The following is a 21611-nucleotide window of genomic DNA, read 5'->3' as shown; positions in this document are numbered from 1 at the left end:
ACTTGGTTCTTGATGCATCTTAAAGAACAGGAAACTGAGGCTCAGAGAAGGCAGTGTGGTGGAGTGGTAAGAGCGTAGTCACAAAGCTTGCCATTGTTCTGTGTATCTAGTGTTTTAGGATTAATGAAGAGAAGGGGCTGGAGACCTAGAGTGAACTCTACAAGAGGCAACCTGTGAGTTTCTCATTCCTGCAAAGTCTCAAACAAGTATTCCTGGACTGTGGTCAGATCTAAAATGTTGATTCGGTGGGACCCAGTTTCCTTCCATGTATAACTCCATCAATTTCAACACCAGCTGCAAGCTGCCAGAAAGGAAAGAGGAAGTAAGGAAGACACACTCACTTTTTGGGCCCCCTAACACCCTCTAGCTTTCTAAGTGGAGAAGTGTATGAGTAGGGCCCCACTAAGTTTCTTGCTCCCATCATGGTCTCTCAGTTGTAAGGCAGAGGTTATAAATGTGAAGCAGTACATTGTGGTGATGGATTCAAGAACTGGATAGGAAGGGGTGAGGACTATGGCACTTCTAAAGAGGAAGGCCATTATTTTTAGCTGTTGGTGTTATTGTGTTCCCCTAAAAAAGATATGTTGAAGTCCTAACCCAGTATCTCAGAATGTGATCTTATTTGGAAACAGGGTCTTTACAGTGATAATTAAATTAGAATGAGGTCATTAAGGTAGGCCTTAATCCATTCTGGCTGGTTTCCTTATAAAAAGGGGAAATTTAGGGGCACCTGGGTGGCTCAGTGGGTTAAAGCCTCTGCCTTTGGCTCAGGTCATGATCCCAGGGTCCTGGGATCGAGCCCTGCATCCGGCTCTCTGCTCAGCGGGGAGCCTGCTTCCCTCCCTCTCTCTCTCTCTCTCTCTACTTGCCTCTCTGCCTACTTGTGATCTCTGTCTGTCAAATAAATAAATAAAAATCTTTTTAAAAAATAAATAAAAAGGGGAAATTTAGACACAAAGATAGACTGCACAGATGATATGAAGATCAACTCGGGATTGTAGGGATGCACCTACAAGTCGAAGAATGCCCGAGGCTGCCAGAAGCTGGGAGAGAAGCCTGTACAACAGATCCTTCCCTCGTGCCTTCAGATGGAATGTGGCCCTGCTGACACTTTGATTTTGGACTTCAGACCTCCAGAATAGTGAGACAATAAATTTCTGTTGTTCTGTGCCAGACACTATGGTACTTTGTTATGGCAGCTCTAATAAAATAAAGACAGTTGGCAGTTACTCAAGTCTTTTTAAACATTGTACAGCTCACAATGACTTAAACACAGCCTGTTTGCAACCTCTGCTGAAGAAGGTATGGTCACTGAGTATTTATCCCAAATCTACAAGGAGGGGACAGCTATCTAAAGGAGGGAAAGCATTGAGCCTTCCACATCCAGAGGGTACTGGCCAGGCCCAAGGAAAGGAGTCTGGCAGCAGCGACCTTCACCAGCCTTGACCCGGGCTTAGAGGGAGACACCACAGGGAACCTCTGGTCTTGCCTCTTTCCTCCCACTTAAACCTTCTTACTCTCTGGGAGCCTTGGTATCCATGGCTATGTGATGACGACAACAGAGTCCCTACCTCACAGGCTTATTCAAAGATCAGAAAGGATCAAGATTCAAAAGCATTCCACTAGAAGTTGTCTTTCTTCCTGGAGAGGGAGGCAGCAGACACACACAAGTTGGGACACCTACTTCCAGCTGGGACGGTTTCTAGGGGGCTAGCTTCACCTCTCAAGGCCATGAAGCTGGGAAAATTCTAAGCACAAACAGCCCTGACACCAGTTATGGCTTCCAGAGAAATGAGAATGATAATAAATAAGTGTAAAAAGAGTTAACAACACACCCTTTAAGCCAAGAAAAAAAAAATACATCAGGAGGGACAGTCACAATTTTGTGGACTGAGAGGAGGTGTGAAGGGCTGGGCCACAGGGCCAGGAGGGAATGGGGTGAGAGTGGGGAGGGTTCCCCTTCCCAGCCCCGGGAGATGGGGAGGAACAGATAGGCTGTGTGTAGCAGCTGCTGGAGGCGTTGTCCCCCAACCCTGGCGAAGCAGCTGCTCCTCCTGTGCCCAGGCCCAGCCCATGCTTTGTGGCCATGCTTGTGACAGGCACCTAGCGGGACAGTGGTGTCTGCTTCAGGGACATGAGCACCGAGCGCAGGCGGGACACATCTTTGCATTGCTTGCTGCTCTTGGGGTTGAAGTCACAGAGCTGAGCCACCTTCTCCCACTCTGTGCCTGGCGTCTCCTCCTTGGATTCCTTCACGAAAGCCTCCTCAGATGCCCTGCAGGTAGAGACAGGACAGAGGTTTCATTGCTGTCTGCCTTTCCCCTGAATCGGTGATGTTCTGCTCCCACTGAGGAAGGCTGCTTTGCCTGGCCTACTCTGAGGTAGTCTATCCAGAGTTCTTAGCCCTGTGCCCTGTGACCTCAGGCCCCCAGGAACAGCCCTGGCATCAGAGGAAGCCTACTCTGGTCCTGCCTCAGGGCCTTTGCACTTGCTGTCACCTCTCCCTGGAATGCTTTCCGCCAGACCTGCTCATAGCTTGTCACTTCTTTTCATTCAGGTCTGAGAGCAGGCCTCACCCTCTCAGAATGATCTTCCCTTGCCAGCCTAGCTACGGTAGCCTCTTCACCCTCCCCTACCCCTGCCCAGCCTAGCACTCTGTTCATTACCTCTCCGGCCAGAGTTCCCAACCTGGGAATCCCAACACCTAAAGACCCTTGGAGGAACTAATGCAGTACCTCAGCTATTTTAAACATTTCCAGAAACTTAGCAGAGGTAGGACATTGACTAACCACCTTACTAACTGAAGTACCTGATTAAGCATTGCCTCAGTGTTCTGTGGACCCTGTAAGTGTTCTCTGGAAAAGGGTTGTGGTCAAATACACATGGAAAATTCAGTTAAAGAGGATCTTCAAAGCAAAACTTCCAAAGCCTCTAATGTGCCAGGGTGCACCCCGAACCTCCCAGGCAGACTGTAAGATGCAGACAGAATTCACCACATTCCAAGTCTATTTGACTATAGCACTCTTTTTAGCCCAGAATGACTTATCTCCATGGAGCCACAGCCTGGGGAATGCTCCATGGAAGTATCTGCTTTTGGTTGGAATCAGGTTAGGCTGAAAACTGGGGGTTTCTTCATCAGTAGTTCTGGTAGACATTTATAGACGCCACTGATTAAGGAACAATGGAGAAATAGAACGTAGAATGCAAACCCAAATGCAGGACTCATTAAGAGGAAAACAAAATATCTTCCATGAAGAGGGCTGGGTCTGTGTCCTCTGGCCAGCAAGGGTCCCTGGAAAGCCCCTTTCTCCTTATGGCCCCTTCTGTGTATCAAGCAGGATCAGCTCTGCCACATGCCAGGCAGGGCGCTCTCCCAGTGATCCCCACAGGCTGTGCCAAGGATGAGCTGGCCCGGGGTGGGGGTGTGTGTGTGTTGGGGGGGGTGACCTGGCCTCCACCTAGTGATCTTCCTTTCCCTCTGCGTCCTCATTTCCTAACCTGTAGAGAGAGGAGCAGAGCCTCCGCCTTGCTGATCTGTCTCACCAGCCTGAGAATCTCACAGAGTGGCAAGGTGTGTGCAGGCTTGGGAAAGAGTAAAGCACTGTGTGGAGCTGGGTGACCGGTGGGATGAAGGGTGCTGTCTTAGGAGCCATCCCTGCTAGATCAGTAGGAGACTGTCCTCTAACCTGCCTATTCAGTGTGTGGTGCATGGGTATTGGCCTCACCACGGAGCTCATTGGAAATGCAGACTCAAGGCCTCGCCTAAGCCCTACTGAATCCCAATCTCCTTTGAATAAGGTCCCCCTGTGATTTTAGGACACAGAAAAGTCTGAGAAGCACTGGTCCAGGCTCTTCCCCTCTCCAGGACCCCCCGGGTGCTATTTCCTCAAGTGCAGCAAGAGCACTGAACCCCCCATATAGCATATTCCCCAGCACCGATATTCCGGTCACCCTGACTCTTCCATCAGAAGCCTCCCATAGATCTTCACTGCCTTCAAGATTGAGCCCCAGCTGGCAGACCTGGCCCAACAGGCATTTTGCAACTAGCCCCAAGCTGACCTGTCCTTAGCTCCCGGCCATCTCCACGGCCCCACGCCCCACTCATAGAGGCTGCCCTTGCCCTCTTCCCACCATCACCACTAAGCTCATCCCTTCTCACATTTTAAGGTCCCGCTGAAGGGCCTGCCTCTCTGAAGCCTGCCCTGGCTCCCCCCGCAGATGGTGGCTCCCAGGCCTCAGTGTGCCCTTCCACACGGCCCTTAGGACAATGCTGTCCTGACCATGAGCAACTTATGGGGACAGGACATGTCTTACTCCTGTTCCAACAGAGACTGGCATTGGGCAAGTCCCACTAAGTACTGGACAGATGGGATAGCGGACAGAAGGAAGGAACACAAGACTGTTTCTCTGGTTGGCCCTGTGCCCTACGAGAGAAATGCCAACCTAGACAGCATCAGAGGCCTGCTAAGGGTGACCCCAGAGTGAGGGACACCAAATACTTGGCACGTGCACACGTGGCGGGCATCACTCATTCATCCCTGCTTTTCCTTCCCCTTCACCATCCCAACATACCCTCAGGCTGTCAACCACCGATCAACGGGGGCCCCATCTGCCATCTCAGATCCAGATTAGGCATAGTCCTGGCTAGCCCCCAAGACAGGAACATGAGAGAGGGGCCTGCCATGGTCTAGGCAGGGTCTGGTCACCAAACTTGGCCTGAGGCTTTGAGGAGGAGCAGTGCATTGGGGGCAGGAGTAGAATATGGGGGGTATTCGGGGGAGCATCTCTTCTTTATGCCTCTGGCACTCGATGTTTTGTTCAACAGAAGACTCCTTCACCCCACCTCCCAACCCTAAGAGGCATCTCAGAAGGACGGAGCTGGGCTGTTTGCCATTTGCCCCTCCCACCTGAGATAGCCAGTGCATTCTTTTTCTTTGTTCTGCTTTGATTCAGCAAAGCTGACTTCAGGCGGAATAGATCCTCAATAAACACTTGCCGCAGATACAGAGGTGAAGGTGGGTGCCTGTACTACCTCCTGCTCTGATCTTTGCCCCATCCCCGCCCCCCACTCCCCGCCTGGCCATACTCATTTATACCCCACAAGCAGGACACTCAAAGCATACACAGGGGCCCCCGCCCTCTCCCACTTCCCCTGACAGAGGAGCAAAGAAGACACGTACACATAGCCGATGATATCAGCATCTGGCTGCTGGTAGAATGCTTTGTCAGCGATCCTTCAGGGGAAAGGGTTAGGTGGGGGAAGACAGATGGCAGACAGACAGGCAGAGGGTTAAAGAGAAAGGGAGACAGCATTAGTATTTCCAGTTGGAGAGCGTTAGGAAGCTTAGTCCTGTGAGTTTCAGCAGTCGTCCATGACGCAGAAAGGAGAGCAGGGATCCTGGGCCAGCTTGAGCACCTTTTCTAAAACTGGCCTGATCATGTTACTTCTCCTGTTCACAAGCCTTCCAAGGCTCCAACCCCCATCTGTCCAACACCATTATTGGAGGCCCTCCCCACGGGACTCCTCATTCCTACCTTCTCTCCTACCACTCCCCGGTGCCCAAGACAACAGCCTTTCACATTATGCTGTTCCCTGGTCTAGAACACCCTCATCCAAGCCTGCCCTAATGAACTTCCAGTCATCCTTCAAAGCTCAGGTCCTAGACACAGAGGTCCCTCCCCCACCCCCACCCCCTGCTTCCACAGCCTTCCTGTAGAAAGTCCTGCTGGTGAGTTCGCGTGCACATGTGTGCTTCTCTCCTCTGAGCTCTTCAAGGATATAGACTACATCCTTCCCCAATCAGTCTCCCCGGTGCCCAACCCAGAGCCTGGCCCACAGCAGCTTCCCAGGGCCAGCCTTGCCTTCCCAAGCCAGCCAACTACCTCGAAGGACACAGTTCCAAAGGCAGAGCTGCTGGCCAGGGTCTCAGAAGTGGTCTGAGACCATTTCCCTGAAATTGCTCTCTGGTGGGCATCCCCTGTCTTTGCCTGGCCAGAATCCAGCCGCTTCCTCCCAGGAAGGGGAATCTCATTGCCTTTGGCAGGATCAGGCTGGCCCCACTTCAGTCCCTGTGGTTTGGGTGAGACTGACCCCATGCACAACCCAAGGAATGGGACCATTGCCCAGGCGGGATCCATCAGAGAGTCTCTCGCCCGGTATAGTCTCAGGGACGGGCGCAGGACCCACACCAAACCAGTGAGGGTCAGGTCGAGGATTCCAGTGGAGCCATTGAGAGCAAGATGCTATTTTCACAGAGGTTGCCAAAAGAGTATAGCAGAAGCCTGGAGCTGATGGTGGCCATCTGTCCCTCCAGCCCCCTGTCCCATTCCAGGTAAGAGAGGAAAGCAGCATCAGAGACAGTAAAAGTGAGTGCCAGTTGACTTGTCTGAGGCCCCAAGTCTAGTCCTGCAGTCCCACCCCTGGCCTTTTCGGTCATACAGGCCACCAACTTCCTTTTATTATTTAGCCTCTCTGGGTTGAAGTGTTGCCACTTCTACAAGCAGTAAAATCCTGTCCCCGGGTTGGTTCTTCACTCCTGGCCAGGCCTGTGCTTTCTGTGACACTAACTGTGGGGCCCCAGGCAGTCTGGCTCCCATGCCAGGGTCCCAGGACCTCTTCTGCTGACCGCAGAACTTGCTTCTCTCTGTCGTGCTGAGATGACAGCTCAACAGTGTCCTGCCTCTGGAGGGCTCTGAACTCCACAGGCAACTGAGAAAGCAACCCTGAGGGGTTCAGCTTCTCTTGCCTCTATGTTCTTGCTCCCAAATCACCCATCCACAAGACAGTCCCCATCCCATAACTTCTCTCACTGTCCACATGGCCTCATGTCTTCAGAGTCCCCTCATGTCCCCATAGCTCCTCTCACCGGTTGTTAATCTTGTTCTTCTCGACTTGTTCACTCTGGCGCTGGTTCCACTCCTCCAGGTCCTTCTTGGCTTTCTCCCGCCACTCCTGTTCTGTCACCTTGGAGGCAGCATCTGTGACCCCAACAGGAGAGTAAGTGGCAGCTTTCCAGTAGGAATGTGAGGGCACAGCTGTCCTGGCTAGTCCTCCCCTCGGCCCCTGGCAGGCAGCCTCAGGGCCCACGCTCACCCAATACCCACATTAAGGCAGTGCGAGCTGGGGGCTAGGGCGGTAACCCCATACCCTAAGGCTGCCCCAGTCCCACAAGTCCCAAACAGCCAACCCAGCTGGGAGCCGCTCCCAGCCTCAGGCCTGCCCTTACCCAGCTCCTGCAGCCGTTTCCTCTGCTCCTCTCTCCACTTGCGGATGCTCTCGGGTTCCTGAGTCAGTCTGTCAGCCTGGGCAATCGCTGCATAGCCATCTGCTGGACCGTTGGCCTCCTAGGGCACAAACACACAGCAGTGTGCACAGCCTGTGCACCCGCCCTCTTGCCACTGCTGCCTGAGCACCGGATACCCCCCACGTGTGGCTGCCTCAGCCGGCTCCGACAGTCTCCCACCTGCTGCCTCCTGGGACCGTACCCTGCATGGGGGACCTGGGCGAGTGACGGGGCCTCTGTGTGCCTCACCTTCCTGGTCAGGAAGCGGGCTCCGTAAGAGCAGCCACCCCTTCATGCTGATAGGAGGAGGCAAGGAATTTAAATATGTGAAGAACCTTGTACACTTCCTGGCACACAGTGAGTCCCTTGTGTTACTGTTCTTAAAGTCTCTGTTGCTGTCTTATTAACCCGCTAACACTTACACAGTCTGAAATGACCTCACTTTATGTTTGCTTGTCCACTGTCTACCTTCGTAACAGCAGGGTCCTTGTTTAGCTTGCTCATCGCCGTGTCCCCTTTGCCCAGCCTGGCACACAGAAGACACTCAGTGAACATCTGCACGTGAGTGAGCAGCTCTGGGACAGGCAGGATGGCCATGGCTGTGAGTGAGCAGCCCTGGGACAGGCAGGATGGCCACGGCTGAGACTGCAGGCAGACGGTCTGGGTCCACACCCCACCTCCACGGCCAACTAGATGCCCATATACCAGGGACAAGTTGCTCCACCTTGCTGAGCCTCAGTCTTCTCATCCCCAAATGAGAATAATAATAAAACCACCTCTAAGAGCTGTTCTGAGGGTTCAACAGGACCTTCTTTGTAGGACATCTAGAAGCGGGCCCGGTGTGGAGTGATGGCTCCATGAGTGGTAGCTAGAATTATTATCATTATTCATTCTCATCTTCTAGGGGAGGAAACTGAGGCCAGGAGCGATGGCATGATGTCGTGGCCGGTGTTCAGGCCTCTGACTCCCAGGCCAGGGCTCTGCCCACTTCCCTGGGCAGCCCTGCCAGAGCTAGGCACTCCCAAGGGCTGGGGACTAAGAGCTCAACCCAGCAAGGCTGTGACTCCCCTCTGGTCTTGCAAAGCCACGGACCCTTTCCAGTCCAGCCCCATCTCCTGCCATCCCACCCTCCCGACACTCCGCCCCTACACATTCCAGTCTGCACAAACCCCACACACTCCTGCGGCCCCAAGCCTCTGGCTCCTCCTGCTTTAGCTGCAATTGTTGCCCTCCCCTCCCTTTTGCAGCTGATGAAATCTTCTATCGTCTAGAGTTGCCAGCTCTAGGATATCCACCCGCCTCGGCAGATTTCACACCCCTTCTTCTCTGTGCTGCTGTTACAGCCTTCACATTCTGCTCGAGTCTCCCTGCTGGACCAGCAGCTCTTGGTGGGCAGAGCAGGACCTCATTTATAGTCTCTGAACCCCTGCCCCATCCTTTCACCACTCCCTGTGCTCCTCCTTCAATCCCTCATCAAAACTGTCAGCAACAGGGATGGAGGGCTGGCTCGGTGGGTTAAGCATCTGCCTTCGGCTCAGGTCAGCATCTTGGGGTCCTAGGATCGAGCCCCTCATCAGGCTCCCTGCTGAAAGGGGAGTCTGCTTCTCCCTCTCCCTTTCACTTTGCCCCCTCCCCCCGACTTGTGTTCTCTCACAAATGAATAAAAAAAAAATCTTAAAAAAAAGAAGTCAGGAACATTGGTGTTTAATATCCTCTCCCCATGAGACCGTGTCTGGTGCCGCCCTCCGCCCAGGGATGCTCCCCACTGTCCTTGGCACACACCAGTGCTCAGTAAGCAGTGACTTCATAGATGCATACTCCTGGAGCCAGATGTGCTGGGTAAATGCCTGTCCAAAGGGGTGTGGGCAGCCCGGTAAAGGAGCACACAGCGGGAATGGGAGGACTGCTGTCTCCAGCTGTCTCCGGGCAGAGGGAAGGGCGGGCCCAGGGCACGGTGGGTAGCCTGGCACGTCCCTGGGGTCAGACCCACTCCTGGGTGGGACGGTTGGAGCACCGCCCTATTCTTTCTGGCACAGCGCTACACTTCAATTCAGACAGTCTCTCACCACACCCAAGGGGCCTTTCCAAGGCTCTAATCTGGAGAACACAAGTTGGTCACTGAGATGAGGGTGCCCCACCCTGCCCCCTTCCGGGAACAACCCTGTCCTGAGGCCAGGCCACCAGCGGGGGGGGGGGGGGGGGGGGGGAGGTGCGGGGGGGGGGAGGTGCGGGGGGCGGGCACCCTACAGGATGTCCCATCTGCAGAAAACTGCAGTTACTTCTGTGTATATGTGTTTATTAAGGGGCTGTGTTTCATGTTCTTTGTGGCACTTACGGCTATCTGAAATGACTTGTTTACATGTTTACTCTCTGTCTCCACTGACCTCCCCCCGCCAGCCACAAGTAAGGGAGCCCCATAAAGACTGAGACCACCTGTCTTTGTATAGTATCTAGAACGGGGAAGGCCTGGCTGTAGGAGGATCTCTAGAACATTTCTTGAATGAATTAGCATCTGCTCAGGCTTGGGCCATGGATGAACGAGACCACCTGTCCCCGGGGAGTCTGGCAGGAGGAGTCTCTCACAAGCGAGGACCATGGCTAGGGTACATGCTATAAAACAAGCCAGGTAAAGAGCAGGCACAAGGTCATTCTAGTCTGGGGCAGAGTAGGGCAGGAAGAGACAGGGAAAGACCATTTTAGACTAGACTGGAAGCCTAAGGACCCGGGGGGCCGGTTCCTTTGGGAAACTCTTGAGCACAGCGATGTTTCCAGGTGTGGGAGGGAAAGGGGTGGGGGATGTGGGCTGGAGAAGGGTCTCTTGGGCAGGAGTTTGGTCACACTGGTGTCCCTCGGGCCCACCATCCCTATAAAGCTTACCCCAAAATTAAGATGCCCAGGTTATAGTGCTTTAAAGCTTGCAGAGAAATCACAATTAAACAGTTCTCTTTGATCTTTACAACCCTGCATGATGGGTTTTATCATCAGTGTTTTATAGGTAGAGAAAGTCTAGCTCCAGAGTCCCAAGGTCACCGGGCTGGGAACTGGCAGAGCTAAGACTCCAACTGAATTCCCGGATGTGAAACATACTGGCCACATAGCAGCAGGGACCAAAGTCACTTCTGTGTCGTGTGATTTGTGACACACTCTCTGTCTCCCTGATAAGTCTATTTCCCCAAGATCAGAGAGGGTGCCTGCTCCTCCAAGTGTCCCCTGCCGCATCCCCCATGTCTCACACCCACACACTACCACCCCTCAGCTCACTGAGAAGCATGGCCAGGAACTTAGAAGAAGCTTCCCTGGGCGGCAGAGCACTTTTCCCAGCAGCCAGTGGGGGACAGCAGGGCAGGGCCTCTAATCCCCTTTTGACAAGTGAGAAATCAACTCAGAGAGCAGTCTGAGAGTAGCCCTTCTGGTTGGGAAGAGCCAGAAACTGAAGCCCAGGCCTTCTGGTTTACTCCAAACTCTTCTGCCACAGCCCACCACAGTGCCCCAGCCTGGGTGTGGGGGCAGCCTCAAGGAGTCAGTTGGACCCCCGTGGGTGCTTCTTCTGGGCCCTGGAGCAGCACATCAAAGGGCACCACGCATCCCCGAGCACTGCTCAGTGTAGTTTCAAGCACACACAGTGCCCAGAGGCAGCCATGCCTGAGTCCCGGGGTGTGAAGCTTGGCCAAGCTAGATGGGCCTCCCCTACCTGTGCATCACGCAGGCTCTGCGTGGTAGCTGTGCCCAGCTAGGCCGGTAGGGGTGAGGGGCGCTCTCCTCGCATCACATGAACCCTGAGGCTTTGGCCTCTCTGGGATCCTCCAGCACTCCACTGGCCCCAGACCAGGCCCACAGAAGAGTGCCTGTGACCCTCTGTACCTTTGCACGTGCTTTCCTACCAGCCAAGACCACCCACGTGCCCCTGGGCAGCCTGGAAACCCACTTCCAGCAGCCTCTCCCGGTGGCAATCACTGAGTGAGTGAGTGCAGCACCTGGAGCAGAATCCCGGTTCAAGTCCCAGCTCTTCCCCGCTGCGGAATGAGAGCGAGCTATGAAAGCTCCCTGGGCATCCTCCTCTTGGTCTGTGAGATGGGGGTAAAGACGGAACCTCCATCACGGGGGGTGCTGGGAGGATGAAATAAGCGCATCCGCGGTGAGCTCCTGGGTGATGCCTGACAGACACATTGTTAAGAACTCGGATGCCTAGCGCCTGATACCACCCCTGCATCCGAGCCCTTACCATCCTGCACTACCAACAGTTCCTTCCAGGGCTCTGTCCTCTGTCAGAAGCGGATTTGCGTACATCCACCGCCCAGAGCACAGTGAGCTGCACTCACGTCTTGGGAGCTGACGAAATGAAGGGGCCAGGGGCTGTCTGCAAAGCCCACGGCACACAGCATCAGAGGGCCTGGGCTTTAGGTACCCCCCTGCCACTCAGTGGATGTGTGACCTCTGGGAAGTCCTTTCCCTGGGCTCCTTGTGTCTCATCGCCTATTAAATGAGAGTGAGAAGTGGGGTCCGCTGTAAGCTGCGGAGGACGCGCGCCCGGGAGGGCCCGCGGGGCTGTGCGGCTCACCGTTTGTCCAGTAGACACCGCGCACGCCCGGCCGCCCCGCCGGAGTTGCAGCCGGGCTAGGAAGAGCACAGCCACACAGCTGTGTGGGCGGCGCACTGAGTCCTGAGAAGCGGTTTGCTGGCTCCTCTACTTTGGCGCCGCTGGACTCATTTTCCTGCCCCAGCCCCTGCCAGTGAGCACTGAGGTCGGGGGCCACAGCAGGGCTCCTCTTGAATCACTCAGTGCCCCAGAGAGGAAAGCGGGTCAGCTATAGGCTGGCAGCCCAGGCGGGCTCCCCAGGGGCTGCAGGAATGCTCTGAGCACCGCCCCCCCTCTCCCCCTCAGCCCCCAAGCTCGACAGGGAAGGAGGCAGGAATGGCTGGGACCAAAAGGCTACAGTCAGGCCAGGCTTATCTTGGTCCAATTCCCTGGCACCCCCGCTCCTGGGGGACCCCTCTGCTGGACATGACAGTGAAAGCCTCCGTGGGGCAGGCTGGTGGCTCCAGAGACAGCCAGGAGGATGAGGCATATCCGTCTTTGGGATTGTCCAGCTAAAGCTAAGCTGCGCTGTTGATTCCCCTAAGTAGCTCAGAGGGGGATGATGGCAATGCGTGGGGGGAGAGAGAGTTTGTGCAGGGGGAGGGAGGCCTGCAGGGGCTTTCTATCCCTGTCCCTGGCAATTCCAGATGGGACTGGAATAGGTGTGGGCAGACTTACCCTTACAACTCCAGGACCAAGTTTATAGCTGAACCCCCTTGTGGCCCAGAGGTTGCCAGAATAGAATAAGAAATGTAGCAAGAGAGCTCTGCCCAGGACCCTTGAAAGTGCTGGGCATGTCCACGCAAGGCTTCCCCCCACCCTCCTCCTGCAGCACAAACCAGACCCTGGTCTATGGTCAATCCTACAAAAGTCTGCAGAGCCTTTCTACAAAAGATCCAGCTGCTGTGGCAGGCCAGTTCCAGCACAAGGGGTGGGACAGAGGGCACCAGATCAGGGGCAGGAGATCTAAGAGAACTTGAGCTTGGTCACTAAGTTCCTGAGTGACTCACCGCAGTCTTGACCCCTCCCCTGTCTGTAAGGATTCTAGGATGGCATGGAGTGGAATGATTTGCAAATAAACACACGTGGGTTATGAGTAGCAGTGAGAATAAGAGTTCCCACTGACACTGGAAAGGAGGCATGGGGTTCCCTGTATCTACCAAATACAAAGTGAGGCTGGTGGGGGGTGGTCGGGGTCGGAGAAGCCTCAAGATCCTTAGCTACAGAAAGGGGAAACTAGGTTGATCACAGTGTTCTAGATATTTCTGCAGGTCCAGGTCCACTTTAGGATATAGACCTTCTGGGTCAAGTGAAGTCCTTCTGAGTGTGCCCAGGATAGGGGCTTCCCAGGTCTCCATGATCTACTGAATTGTAGAGTAGTAAACACTGCTTACTGGGTGCTCTCAGGCCTAAGGAGACACAAAGCCCCCGAAGTCTTGGAGACTGACTTTTCTAGCTTGCTGATAGTTGAGTAATTTTCCAGAAACGGGACTTGGCTAGGTTCCCCGTGTAAGGTACCAGCCTAGCCCTCTTACATAAGAAAGTATTGTTTATTCCCCACTGAGAACTTGGGAGGCCAGCTCCTCAATAGGGTGGGGTTCGGGAGATCCTGAAGCTGCAGCCCCAGGCGTCAAGGGTCTTCGGTCCAGTCCAGTGGGAAGTAAGCCTCATGCAGTGAAGACTTTATGCCGCCCAAGCATGGGGGAGGGGGAGACTGTTCCGTCTGCAGGATCCTGGGGATGCCATCTGTGGTCCAAGGTCTCCCAGTGTAAGGACTCTTAAATCCATTTGTGTAGGAATGTGGGGAAGGGGGAGGTGGGTACAGATAGAAGTAATTTAACTAGGAACAGCCTTACTAGGAGTTGTGTGTGTGTTGGGGTGGGGGGGTTAGTATAAGATCATTATGAGGAATTTTAAAACAATCCAGTGAAAGTGAAAGCCTTTTCCTTTTCTTATCTCACCCCTCCCCACCCCCCAACCTGGGGGCTAACCACTCTTAACCATTGTTAACAGCTGGGGCACATCCTTTCAGAGATTTTGCGCAAACATATTTCTAAAATAAAAAACTGGCCCAATAAAAAATAAAAATGGGATGCCTGGGTGGCTCAGTTGGTTAAGCTGCTGCCTTCGGCTCAGGTCATGATCCCAGGGTTCTGGGATCGAGTCCCACATCGGGCTCCTTGCTCAGCGGGGAGCCTGCTTCTCTCTCTGCCTCTGCCTGCCACTCTGCCTGCTTGTGCTCTCTCTCTCTCTCTGACAAATAAATAAATCTTAAAAAAAATAAAAATAAAAAACTGGGGGTGCCTGGGTGGCTCAGTGGGTTGGGCCTCTGCCTTCGGCTCAGGGCATGATCTCAGGGTCCTGGGATCGAGCCCCGCATCGGGCTCTCTGCTCAGCGGGAAGCCTGCTTTCCCCTCTCTCTCTCTGCCTGCTTCTCTGCCTACTTGTGATCTCTGTCTGTCAAATAAATAAATAAAATCTTTAAAAAAAAACAACTGTGTAAGTTATTCTGCAAGAGACTTTTCCACTTGTTATATCGTGAGCATCTTTTCACATCAATGCAGAAAGCTCTGATTGCTCTTTTGAATGGCAGTGCGGTTTTCCAATTTACCTGCCCAGGCCCTTGACACTGGATACTTAAGTCATTGCAGTTTGTCTGGTTTTGTTTTTCTGGTTTGTTTTTTTTTACCTTTTTATTTGAATACAGTTAACATACAATGTTACATTAATTGCATGTAGGACATAGTGACTCAACTTCTGTGTATGTCATGCTATGCTCACCACATTGTCTGCTATTGTAAATAATCCCACAAAAATCTGGGAGTCCTTGGCTAATTCTTTCCCTAGGGAAGATTCTAAGTGGAATCTTTGGATCAAAGACCTGTCCACTTAAAATGTTCAGACATGGCCACTCAATCCTGCTTCCCACCAGTGGCATGCTTGCGTGCAGGGCCCAGTGTGCACTGTGCCACTCTGGGCCACTTTATCTCTCCCTGCCAGACATCACCATGGGCAACCTGAGGCCACACGCCATCAATCCCAGTCTATAGTGGTCCTTATTCTTTGTGCCTTTCCCCTACGTAACAGGAAAGAGAGGAAGGTAGGAAGGAAGGAAGGAAGGAAAACAAAGAGAGAAAGGGAGAGAGAAGGAAGGAAGGAAGAAGAGAGAGAAAGAAGAGAAAACAAAAGAAAGAAAACATGTCAAAACCCTTGCCTATGTTCCCATTCCAATGCAGAACAGAATAACTTGGAACCCTAATACTACCGGTGATGGGGGCCATAAGTTACCAAGTCCCAGCTGTCAGTCCCTACCACTGCTACGACAGAATCTTATTTACCTGAAACACGTCTCCATTGACCGTGGTCCCCAAGTCCTCAGAACCAGCTGGAAAGAGAACAAAGAAATGGCATTACTCATTGTGCAGTTTAAAGCAAACACAGACGGTCCTACATTAGTGCCCCCAGCCAACCTCCATCTATGTCCAGGTGTGTCATAACACCCACTCCCCCTGTAGACATATTGGATACATAAATAAGCTGGGCTCAAGCCGTGACTGTTCACAAAGACTTCTCACAGCCGTTATCACATGTGATTTTCACCACTACTCTGTGATGAAGTTATCTACCCATTTTACAGATACTGGAATTGAGGCTCAGAGAGGCTAGGTGATTGCCAACAGCCACCCAGCCAGTAACAGCCCCTCACCTACCTGAAAGTGATTTACGCTTGGCCATGGCTAGGAATGGCCTGACTGTGTGTGGAGCCTGGGCCCAGTGAGTCGGCAGAGGGCTGTCAGCTCAGGGCAGTGTCTGCATGCGCTATGGAGAGGGGCCTAGCACGCCGAGGCCTGTCCCTGCGGTGCCTCGAGCAATTGCTCTGCCTGGGAGAGCGGGAACGGCAGCCCCCACCAGGCAGCACCTGGCCTATTTTTCCTCCCTCTGCTCCTCCCAAAAGGATTTTCTTTTGCCCTCAACAATAACTCCTCCCAGTCCCTTTCCCTGACAGCTGATTAGTCACAAATTCCTGTAGCTTTTGCTGCAACAGTGATCCTCCAAGTTGTCCTCTGCTCTCTGTCCCCTGTCCAGTCTGTCTACCCTGCCAGTGGCAGACACCTAGAAGGCCAGACCTGGGTCCTTGCTCCTCACCACTGTCCTTCTCAGACGCGTACCCAGCGCCTGCTACTTAGTAAGAGCTCGGAAACGTATGTGTTAAATAAACATGAATAAATGCATCAGGAAAAGGAACGGACGGCTTTTATCCACTCACAGGCCTCCCTGACTCCAGCTTCGCCCTCTCCCAGCCCTCTTTCAAACCAACCACCAGCACTGATATTTTGTAAAGCATACAGTTACCTATGTCACTACAGCAAGCCAAAAAGAAACCCACTTCCCACGGACCACAGTGGCCTTTAGGGTTGGCTCCTGCCTTGGGGACCAGCAGGTACTTTCCCTTGGCCTGGAATGCCTTCCTACCCACACCACGTGGGCTGTTCCCTCACTCCTTTCTGCCTCTGCTCAAACCTTGTCTCAGCAGAGGCCTCCCCTGACCCTCTGAGACACCTGCCACTCCGGGACCCTCCCTCCCGCCCCTGCAGTGTTTCTCTATAGTACTTACCAATGACTGGTATGCTTATTTGTATTAGGGGCTTACTATCTATCCTCCCCACTTGAATGGCCCCTCGTGAGGGGCAGAGACTTGGTTTCATCCAGTGCTAGTGCCCAGCATCGGAAACAGTGCCTGGCACATAGCTGGGCTCAATAAATACTTGTTGAACGAGTACATCAAACCTCAGACCATAGCAAGTGAGAACCTCTACACTTTGGCCCTGCCCATTTTCCTGCCTCACTTGCCACAAGTCCCTCAAACCAGCTATCCTGGGGACAGCTCAGGGGGTGCAGTCGGTTGGGCATCCAACTCTTGGTTTCGGCTGGGGTCATGATCTTGGGGTCGTGAGACTGAGCGTGTCAAGCCCAGCATCCCGCTCTGTGCTCAGGGCAGAGTCTGCTTGAGACTCTCTCTCCCTTTGCCACTCCCTGCTAAGCATGCATGTTCTCTCTCTTTAGTAAATAAATAAATCGTAAGAAAAAAAAAACTAATCTGGGGGGTTCCTGGGTGGCTCAGTTGGTTAAGTGCCTGCCTTCGGCTCAGGTCATGATCCCACCATCCTAGGCTCAAGTCCCACATCGGGCTCCTCACTCAGCAGGGAGCCAGCTTCTTCCTCTGCCTGCCACTCCCCCTGCTTATGGTCTCTGGCTCTCTCTATCTCTCTGTCAAATATATAAATTTAAAAAACTCTCTAGCAACAACAATAACCATTCTGGTTTTCTCCCTCCCCAAACACACCAGTCTGCTCCCCATGCCTTTTGTTCTCCTTCTCTCTCAACACAATGCTCTTTTGGAGTCAGTTATTCTTCAAGACCCAGTTCACAAGTCACCTCCTCTGGGAAGCCCTCCATTACTTCCCCTGCTTCTCTAGGCCCTGAAGAAAGGCCTCACCTCTGGGATATCCCACAATATGGCACAGCATTTCCCCACCCTCTTAGGCAATTATCTGTGACCTCCCAAGGGTCATACACTCCCTATCAAGCCGGGTTCTGTATCCTATTCAGTTCCTAAGGGCTCCTGTGCAGAACAGGTGAGCAGGGCATGCTGGCTAAATGGACGATGAACAGCTCTTTGGATGTCTACCGTGACCTGCAAGGCCTGCCTAAGGCCTCTCAGAAACTGTGATGCCTCCCAGCAAAGAGCCACAGGAAGCAACATGAGCTTCCGACAGATGGACAAGCACCCCTTTTCCAGCCAGATAGGGCTGTGAGCAGGAGTTACACTGATTTCAGCCTGGGGACTGAAGGGAGGGATCCTTAATCTAATGGAAATAATCCCCGGTTGATAGAAATGTTCAGTGATTGATTCTGACCAACTATGTCTCCTGTCATCCCTGCTCACTCAGCTGGGGTTACTCCTGCACGGGTGGCCTGGTCCCTAAGTCAGGGGGCGAAGGGGGGCACCATGGGATTTTAGTGGCAACATCTGCAAAGGGGCTTCTTCTCCTGGGGGCTTCTCCTGGCTTCTTCTCCTCAGGGCCTGAAATTATCAGCATCCATTCACGATGATGTGCCAGGTGGGACGTCTGGCCTTCCTGAAATGCAAGCTGCCCCACCCCACCCCATTCTGACCGGACCAGTATTGGGCCCCTGGTCCACAGTCTCGGTGCCTCGGTTTCTCATTCCTGTGGACATTCCTCTGGAGATGAAATCTCAGCCGCTTTGAGAATCCACACCTACCCACACATAGAATCAAGTATCTGTTCCCACAGTGCTTTCTGATTATTGCACATTTACAATCACACGTCCGCAGTCAGAGGCCTGCAGAACAGGACCGCGGCAGATACAAGTGGCACGGATAACCCCGTGGGCGTTGCTTCCCTCAGATTCCTGACCCCTTTTGGGAACAAGGGCAGACAGGGTCCAGAACATTCCTGGGAGCTTACTGAGGCCCAGCAGGGGAAACAGGCTTGCCAGGAACTGACTGGGCAAGTCAGAGGCAGAGCCAGGCTGGGGATCAGAAATCTGGGTGTGAAAATGTAAACCTGCTAGGCCCTCCCCAAGGCTGATGAATGGAAACAAAGTGTCCATTGCTTTGACTGGCCCCAGATGCCGCCCCAGAGGAGAGACTCCATGCGGTTCAGGCTCAGATCTAGACCAGACACCTCTTCCCCGCCCCCGGGGTTGCAGGGAGCCCCATAGGGGGGCACTTGGCCAGGAGCATCATCTAGGAGAACAGACTCAGACGTGTTGATGGGCGGCAGCTCCGGAAGCCAGATTCTCCCAGCTCCCAACAGGCCAAGGCACTGTCTCTCCACCCCATCTGAGCTTCTGGCATTCACCACTGGTCAGGGAAGATTACTTGCTCAGCACCATCGAGGCCTAGGTAGGTCAGATCAATTCCATCCTGTCTGGCCACCTACTGAGCCACCATCTTGTAATACCTCCCTGACCCTGAACTTTGGCAGCTTCAGCAGGTATAGGTCTGGAAGACCTTCAGAGGGCCATGTCTCTGCTTCTTCCCCTGCCCGCTGTGGTCTGGGGCCAATCCTGCCACAGAGGGAAACTCCCACCTAGGCTGTGACCCCCTGGAACCCCACTGTCCTGGGAGAGGCCACAACCTGCTCAAACTCCCAGATGCCTCTGGCTGCGCTCAGCCTAAGCTCTACCTGCCCTTCTCTCTCAAGGGCTTCTGGTATCAGTTCTTCTCAGCGGGGCCTCCTCGAGGCCAAGCTAGACCAAGAAAGCTGGTGGTTTCACAGAGGCGGTGTGGACTAGTGAATAATCAATAGAGGCAGGCGTTTCCTCTGAATTCCCTGGGATGTGTGCAGATCTGTGCTGAGGGTCCAGGAGCTGCTACCACAGAAGCCCTCCACTTCTGGCTTGCTTGGGTAGCAAAAGCCGCCCCTCCCGCCCATCACCTCCTAGGGTGACTGCTACAGGGTTTGAAAGAGTGTGGGGCCCTGAGTTGGGAAGGCTAGGCTCAAGTCCCAGATCTGTCACTCATGGCTGTGTGACTTTGAGTAAGACACTCAGGCTTTCTGGGCCTCCAATTTCTTAGATGTTACAAAAAGCTTGTTACATTTCTTTTCTTTTTTTTTAATATTTTATTTATGTATTTGACACAGAGAGAAAGAGAGAGAGAGCAAAAGCAGGCAGAGCAGCAGGCAGAGGGAGAGGGAGAAGCAGGCTCCCCTCTGAGCAGTGAACCCAACATAGGGCTTGATTCCAGGACTCCGGGATCATGACCTGACTGAGCCAAAGGCAGACACCTAACTGACTGAGCCACCCAGGCGCTCACACTTGTTACATTTCTTATATCAAGGGATATAAAGATATATCAAACTCCTCAAGCCACAGAAACTGTCATATTCATTTCTGTATCCCCAGGGGTCCTGGCACACAGTAGGCACTCAATAAAGGTTGAATAAATACAAATATGATTATAAGGCTTATATGATTATAAGCTATTTTCCCCACATCTCTACTGAAATATCATACAATTATGATTATATGATTATAAATACAAATATGATTATAAACTTTTTTTTTAATATGTAAGCTATCACTCATTCCAATAGGCCCATAAACACCCACCAAAACGACAACATTAACAAGAAGCACAGGCTGTTTTGGGTGCACCCATGAAGGTATCTACTCTTTAACTAAATATTTTAAGAAACTGTCCTTTCAAGCCAGAACCAGAACAGGAAAATCCTTGATAAACATGCTATCACAGGGAGCAGGCCCTGAACCCGGATCTAAAGCTAACCACAGTAGCCCTGGACCACCTTTAGACAACCATTAATGGACAGTTAGAAACCCCAGAAGGGCAGGACCACATCTAACTGAAGCCCTTTGTGCCCTTGCCCCCCGCCTTGGTCTCTAACCCAGAGCCAGGCATATGGAAGACAGTGTGGTCAAGAGGAGACTGAGTTTCCGGTCTGACAGAAACAGGTTAAATCCTCACTGCCCACTTACTAGTTGCTTCAGTAGTGTACCCTTTGAGCCTCGGTTTTGCCTTCTCTGAAATGGGTTTAAAAATGCATATGAAGTGACTAAATGTAAATAAAGCTCCTAGTCCAGCAGGATGCAGGTGGTCCCCCAAAGAAGGTTTGTGAATTCTTGGAGCACCTAGTGTCCCCTGCTTTGCCAGCTGTAGGAAAGAGCTAAAACTCAGGGGCTGGGAGGTCTGTGGCTCTGCCCATACCCACAGGGCTTAGCTGGGGGCCTGGGAGGACCAGACCAAGGGGCGGCTGGGGAGGGACTCTGAGAGCTGGACTGTGTTTGATTTCAGAACCAGGCAGTGGTGGAGCTGGCCCTGGGTTGAAATGTCATGACAAATTCCTGTGCGCAGAGCCACGGGGTTCACAGCCCCAGGCAGGGCCTCAGATGAAGCTCTCCAAGAAGATTCCTCCCCATTTCCACCAGGTCCCTCTCAAACACACGCAGCCCCAGGCCTGCACCTGACCGGCCACACCAGGCCCTTTTCACTCCCCCGCAGGGCCCTGAGGCCGGGTCTGCGCCGCCAGGTACCCGGGTGCGAGCCCCAGGCCCCCCAGTTCCCAGGCCCCTGCACTGACTCACCCCCACTCGCGGGTGCCGGCTGCGCGAGGCCCCCATGGCTGCCGGCAGGTGCCCCGAAGCCCTCGTCATTCTCTATGCCCGCGATCTCACTCTCCTGCTGGGCCAGGAAAGCAGCCGCCGGGTCCTCCTCGGCCGCCTCGGGGGCCCCGCTCTCCGACGACGAGAAGAAGCCAAAGTCATCAGCCATTTTCCCCGCGTCTCTACTGAAGCGTCCTCCTGGCGCTCGGCTCTGCCCGGCGCGTGCCCCGCACTGCGCCCGGCGGCCGCGACACTGTCACCCGAGCCGCCCGGGGAGCCGGCCTCGGCTGGGACGGGCTCGGCGCGGCGGCCCCACACTTCCTCTCCGCCACCGGGCCCGGCTCGCCTGTCACTGCAGCTGCAGGCGGGAGGAGCCGGGACGGGAATGCGGTGATGTCACCGGCCAAGGGAGGGGGCCCGCAGCGCGGCCGGAGGTCGCCTCGCAGCGGCCACAGGAGGGCGGCAGCAGGACGGCGGCGCAGCCCGGGGGACCCGGAGGCCGGGGCAGCTCTTTGCCAGGACACCAGGATGAGACACAGCGCCCGCTGCGCCGAGGGGCAAGCTGGCCAGGGCGAGGTGGCCGGGGCACGAACAGCTCAGCC

The 21611-nt window shown here is 53.7% G+C and overlaps 1 protein-coding gene across 2 annotated transcripts; it reads right to left on the bottom strand.

The window, feature by feature from the left end:
- Positions 1–1823: 1823 nt before the first annotated feature.
- CLTB (clathrin light chain B) lies at positions 1824–21329 on the bottom strand. 2 transcript variants are annotated; one of them, XM_080803610.1, is made up of 6 exons: positions 20992–21329; positions 15198–15244; positions 7227–7344; positions 6867–6978; positions 2072–2275; positions 1824–1910 (listed from the first exon to the last, which is right to left on the bottom strand). In XM_080803610.1, exons 1-5 carry the CDS (start codon positions 21176–21178, stop codon positions 2104–2106), a joined length of 636 nt encoding a protein of 211 aa, XP_080659736.1. In that variant the 5' UTR covers positions 21179–21329; the 3' UTR covers positions 1824–1910; positions 2072–2103. The 2 variants fall into 2 exon arrangements, with proteins under 2 accessions (XP_080659736.1, XP_080659735.1); XM_080803609.1 differs by having other exon boundaries at positions 1824–2275.
- Between the last annotated feature and the right edge of the window lie 282 nt (positions 21330–21611).

The sequence above is a fragment of the Martes martes genome (assembly GCF_963455335.1).
Source record: "Martes martes genome assembly, chromosome: 5".
Classification (NCBI taxonomy): domain Eukaryota; kingdom Metazoa; phylum Chordata; class Mammalia; order Carnivora; family Mustelidae; genus Martes; species Martes martes.
The sequence above is the reverse complement of the archived record's forward strand: the minus strand, read 5'-3'. Positions and strand labels throughout refer to the sequence as shown.